Raw genomic sequence first — 5756 nt, 5'->3', positions numbered from 1 at the left:
CTGGAAGAGTGCCGGGCAGCCGCGGGATAACCCGGAGTCCCGAAGTGCTCGCTGGTGGCATTACTCACAAGTGCCTAAAGGGACAGGCTGGATTTCTTGGAAATCCTGCAGTCTGGGGACACATTCACACAGGCACTGAACTGTGCCCTGAAAAGATCACTTCTCACCTCCGACTGGTCTGTGTGTGCGCGTTTGGGGGCGGTGATGGTTCCCTTTACAGTAGGTCGGGGGACAGTCACGGACTAGTGACCCGCGGGGAAAGCCACGTCCCTGCTCCCCTCAGCCCTTTCTCCTTTACCCCGCTACAACTCAAGGGGAGAGCGCACGCTGCGTTTCCCCACACCGTCGCCACCACCGGGGGAGGGGGGGGGGGGCTCAGCTGGGCGCGCGCAGCTGCCCTTTGGTCCCGGGGCCAGTTCCTGAGACTTCCTGCCACTTGCCGGAGGGGTGCGGGGGTGCAGGCTGGGCACTGGCCGCCGCAGGAGGGCGCTCGAGGGGGCGGGGGTCGTGGATCGCCGGCCGGGAGGCCCGGGTGCGGGGGAGGGAGCGGGGCGCGGGGAGACAGGAGGAGCAGGCGGCCCCCCACAGGGCTACTCCTTGTCGTCCACGAGGTCGGCCAGCTCCTGGAGCACTCGCAGGCGACCACTGGCGTCGATGCGGCGCTTCTCGCGGATGAGGTCTTCCAGGCTGTGAAACCTGGCCGTGTGCACCTTGTTCTCGCCCAGGTGCACCTTGAGATAGTACTGCTGCTGCGGGGGCTGCGTGCCAGCCGGCACCTCCCCTCCCGCCTTGAACTCCCGCTTGCCAAAGCGGCACCAGGCGGCGAAGCTCTCCGAGTTCGTCCAGCAGATCTCCTCGCTCTTGAGGCCCAGGTGGCCGCAGGCGTTCTGCACCACCAGCTCGGCCACCAGCGGGCGGTAGCGGTACCAGCTATTCACCACCCGGCCCACGTTGGCCGCGCCCGCCTCGTACAGGCTGTCCTGGCGGATCTCGCCCTGGTACAGGTGGATGATCTGCCCGCCACCCACGTAGACCGCCCAGTGCGGGGCGGGGGCGGGCGGCTCCGGCGCCGGCTGCAGCCACAGCAGCTCCAGCAGGTCGCCGGGCTCGCAGAGCGCGGGCAGCGCTGTGACAGCGTAGACGCTCAGGTCGGCGCCCTGCGGGCCGCCGCTCACTTTGGAGAAGATGCATTCCTGGCCCCGGAAGGCGGAGAACTGAGTTTCGTTGAGGACCAGCTGGTGCAGCAGGTGGTGGTGGTGGCGGCTGGGGCTCTCTGGGCACGGAGTGCAGCCCGGGGGAGCCTTCACGCCAAACTTGTCGGTCTGGCCGCGTTCGTCCAGGTCCTCCTCCTCATCCGAGAAGAAGTAGGCGACCCCGACCCGCAGCTCGTCCTTCTCGATCCCCGACGGGTCCCCTGTGGGCAACTCGCTGTAGTTGAGGTGGGTAATGCGGTCCAGTTGGTTGCCCATCAATGACGCGGCGAGGCGAGGGCCAGGAGCGGGGATCTGCGGAAGCACAGAGGAGAAGCAGAGACAAGGATCAGAGTCAGGCTGCCCCTCCCCAGGACGTGCAATGGCCCCGGGGACCTGCCCGCCCGCCCACGCGCCGGTACTGGAGTCACCCGTTCCTCCCCAGCGGCAGGACAGGTGCAGAAGCCACCGGTCCTTGGGGCGAGAGCGGACGCCGGGACCACAGCCTCGGATCCCGTCCGGGAACCCGGTCCAACTCCCACAAGAGGAAAGGCCAGCGGCGGGAAAGCATGCGGGGTCCCAGTGGGGCGGACAGCGCGGGTGGTGGCGGCGTGGGAGACGAACACCCCGGAATGGACCGAGGAGTATGTTGAAAGGAAGAAGGGGCGCTTAAGGCCTCAGAGCTTGGAGCAAGCTGCGCTCACGTTGCCGTCCCCACCCTCGCCAGCCCATCTCTCGGTTTTGCGCTAGGTCGCACTCCTCCCCTGACAGCGCCTCACACAATGACAATCGGACCCATTCGCAGACACACACTTGACACCGGCAAAATTTTGTTCACTTAGGAGTCCAGACACTGACAGGCTGGCTGGTGTATCGGTGTGATAATGTCACATACACAATGATAAACCTCCGCGACGACACTCTCAGACCCCCACATTCGCACACAGTTCTAACGCCACGCTCGCACGCTCGCTAGTGCACGTACACCCACGCACCCGGGCACACCTGCCCACACAAGCAGGTGCACTCTGCCCCTCACTTCTCGTGCCTTCTCCCCAGCAGAGCCATTCGGGCTGCGCCAGGGCGAGGCCGTTCTGTCTAAAATAACCTAACAAAGAGGAAAAGGAAAGATGGGGGAAGCTAGTGCGGTGCCTGTGTGCGGGTGCGGGTTGTGTAGGGAGGTCCACTTTCAGCCAAAAGACCCCTTTCCCTCCTACCCGGCACAGGGTCCAAACAGTCGGACGAAGAAAAACCGTTTCGAAGGCAAAGAAAGCCGTCTCTCCGTACCCGTGATTTCCCTGCTCCCGAAACCCCAAACTCCTTTAAAGTCTCCTGGTCCCCATGGGTGCTGCGGAGGCGGCGATGGCGAGTGAGTCCTGGGCGGCTCGTAGGGTTGAGGCTCCGCTCTGCTCCGCGCGGTACGGTGCCGTGCTGTTCCTGGCGCGATGCCCGTGCGCCTGCCGGTCCGCGCTGGCTGGGGCGCCCGGTCCTCCCGGGCAGTCCTGACTCGGTTCTGCTCTCCAACAGCGGAGCCCGAGACGCTAAGTAGCCTGAGCAGCTGGTTCCAGGGCCCGCCCCGGGACGCGCTCATTGGCTGGGGCAGGCGCCCCAGGCCCCGTCAATCTCCGCGAGAGGGGGAGGGGAGCAGGGGCGGGTCTCCCGTGCGCGCTCCGCCCCGACCCTCCTGGCCCCCGCGCACCAGAACGCGCACTGCACCCGGGAGTGGAGGTGTGAGCCCCCGCGGAAAGCGGGAGGGGGGCGCAGCGCTTCTGGCTGGCTCCGGGCTTCCACCCTCGCCCCTCACCCGCGCAGCTTTTCGGAGCCGATCCAGACTGACGGCGGTGCGCCCGAGTTCCGTGTTGAGGAGTGCAGACTCCAGCGACGAAGCTGAGTCTGCGGATGAAGAAGACCCCCAGGGTACCCAGCCCCTGAGCGCGGCCCGGGGCGGGGAGCGACACTGTCGGAGGCTGGCACCTGGGCCCTGCTGGGCGCCCCGGGAACCGACGGCCCTAGGCTGATCCTCTGCCCACAGACCTTTCCCTGTGGCACCCATGCCTGTCACATTGTTCCTACGACGTTCGGTTCGTCTCCGATCCCTGTAAAACTGCTGACCCAGCGCCGGCGCCCGGTTTAAAAGGAGCAGCTATGACAAATGCTACTGAAAAATCGGAGCCTTGGCCAGCCCTTTCTGTAGTTGGGCCTATGATATGGGGCTGCGATTTTTTTATGAAAGAGAGCATCACAAACGCCTACAGCCAAGCTCCGAGAGCTGCCTTTGCCTAGGGATTTTTGTTTGGTTTTGTGGCAGAAGGGTGTCCAGCAGTAATTAACGATTGCATTTCTGGATGGAAAGTTAATAATGAACGAGTTCTGGATATTGGATGTTGAAAGGGAACTTTCCTACATATGAAATTCTAGATCAGTAGTTTAAAAAAGCGTATTGCACTAAGCCTTGAAATGTTCTTAGAGATCTGGTTCTACTCTCAAGAAGCCTCCTGAAGCTTTTCCGTGAAACTTACTCTCTTTCCCCAGGGCTTTCTTTTTGTGCCCCTTTGGCAGCTGGCACAAACTCTTAGAGCTCTTACTTTTTTTTTTTTTTAAATTACAAATTTGTGTTGACTTTCTTGCTCTTTACAAAGTGAATGCCTGAGGATTGGCCTGCCTGCTACAGGGCTTTGGATTCTGGACCTCTTTCACAATGCTGGCTGCACAGCGTTCCATCAGCAATCTTAAGGATAGAAAACTTGTCAGTAGGGAGGCACTATGCCAGGAGGTTTAAGTGGGTGATTTCATCTTCATACCGCCCACTGCCACAGAGGAGGAAGCTGGGCCCAAATCCTAGCGCCAGAAATCTCTGGAGGGCCTGTGGGACTCCAGAGCCAGTCTTTAACCCGGCTCTACTGTTCATTGAGTAATAAAATCTCGTTGCGTGTAGTGAGAAAACTGGTGTCCTAGAGAAGTTACCTGAGGACTGATGGCACATCATAAAAACCCATATTATTATTTCTTGTAGACAGTTCTTAAGTATTGTCAAACGGCGTTCTGAATGTCTTTGTATATCCCACAGCCCCCCAGTGCAGTGATTTCTCAAAATTACGTGCTTAATAAGTATTGCTGGAGGAAGTGGTTTCAGAATGACCATCTGCATGTGTTTGATGTACAGCTGTCTTTTTGGAAGTTTGGCAATGTGCAAGTTACAAAAATACCAGTTCCCATCCTTGGAACTGGCCACAGATTGCGATGACCTTTTTTATACTCTCTATAGATAGGAAACAATTTGTTTTGGCCCTAAACAAGTGACTTCAGAAACAAAGAAAGGAGTCATTGATCTGGCTGTAAACTGGACTTAGTGATCTCTGGGAGGGAGTATCTGAAGGGTTCATCCCTGGTGTCTGAGATGAGCTCTTTCAAAGTAGCTCAGTGTTTGGTGTTGAATTATCTCTTTGTCTCTTAATCTCCTGTCCATCCCAAGATCAAATCTTGTACGCACTATATGCTGGCTAACTGAACATAATAACAAATTTTTAAAAAAATCTTGTAGTCAAACATTTATATTTGCTGGGATGCCATGTTCGGTCTTACTTGGCCTCTCATAGACTGTTCCAGACTAGAGAGTAAGTAAGTTGTTTCTCTTTGCTTAGCACCCCAACATTCTAAAGGATAATGAAAAAAAATATATTGTCAGGACTTCAAGATGTAGTGTCAAAAGTTGAAAACATCCGTATGCAGGTTTTTGGATCTCCTCTCCCCCCCCTTCTCCTGCCAGGGTAAGAAGCTTAGAGCTTTAGTAATCACAAAAGAGAATAAATAGCCTGAGAGCTCACCTGGGAATATAAGGCAGAACACACTGGCTCTGAGGTATGGAAAAGGATTTCAAGTAAAAGAAGGAGAATGCATCTCCTCTCTGTAGCCTTTTGGCAATGACAAAGGTAATAAAGTAAGAAGTAGGCCAGTCAACTCAATGGATTCCAGTATCAGAAAACCTAACTTTTATTTTCATCACAAAATATCGTTTGGTCATTGTTTTGTCTATCACTCCTCACCCCATCCTGCCTTTTTACTCTGAGGAAATACAGTTTTCCGAAAGAAAAAATGTAGTCATCAAAAGCACAAATTCTGGAAGCCAATTAATTGCATTTGCCTACGTTTTCCATCTGGGTAACTTTGAGTATGTTATGGAACCCTTCTGGGCGTCAGTCTCTTTGTCTGTAAAATGCGATAATACAGTATCTATCCCTTTAAGTTGTGAGAGACAGAGTGCCTGGCACATAGTGACCTTTCAATACGTGCTCCTATTCTTAAAGTAATTGGTGCAAGAGGGGAGAGGGTCTCATGTCCTGCTTGTTACGACAACTGCCCACGTCTGTCTGTCTGTTGCCCCAGGGAAAAGCTAACCTGAGACGGAGCATCCAAGGCTGTCCTTGCGGGGGTGTGGGATTGCTTCTTTCTTAAGTGGCGAGAGCCCTGTCTAGCCCGAGACTAGTTAAACATCTAACGCTCTGTATTGATTTCTGTGTGCAAGCCCCGGGGCCGATCACATCCTGTGTCCTGCAGTATTTTGAAGTG

General features: G+C 56.2%; 1 protein-coding gene across 2 annotated transcripts; it reads right to left on the bottom strand.

The window, feature by feature from the left end:
• Positions 1-458: 458 nt before the first annotated feature.
• Positions 459-2683, bottom strand: LRATD1 (LRAT domain containing 1). 2 transcript variants are annotated; one of them, XM_045979695.1, is made up of 2 exons: positions 2478-2683; positions 459-1505 (listed from the first exon to the last, which is right to left on the bottom strand). In XM_045979695.1, exon 2 carries the CDS (start codon positions 1467-1469, stop codon positions 591-593), a length of 879 nt encoding a protein of 292 aa, XP_045835651.1. In that variant the 5' UTR covers positions 1470-1505; positions 2478-2683; the 3' UTR covers positions 459-590. The 2 variants fall into 2 exon arrangements, with proteins under 2 accessions (XP_045835651.1, XP_045835650.1); XM_045979694.1 differs by having other exon boundaries at positions 2408-2546.
• Positions 2684-5756: the final 3073 nt, after the last annotated feature.

This window comes from Meles meles, chromosome 15 (assembly GCF_922984935.1).
Source record: "Meles meles chromosome 15, mMelMel3.1 paternal haplotype, whole genome shotgun sequence".
Classification (NCBI taxonomy): Eukaryota; Metazoa; Chordata; class Mammalia; order Carnivora; family Mustelidae; genus Meles; species Meles meles.
Note: the sequence above shows the minus strand (reverse complement) of the source record. Positions and strands in the feature narration are given on the sequence as shown.

Coding starts and splice junctions, on each gene's coding strand:
- LRATD1 (XM_045979695.1), bottom strand. CDS start 1,469: ATGGGCAACCAACTGGACCGCATTACCCACCTCAACTACAGCGAGTTG.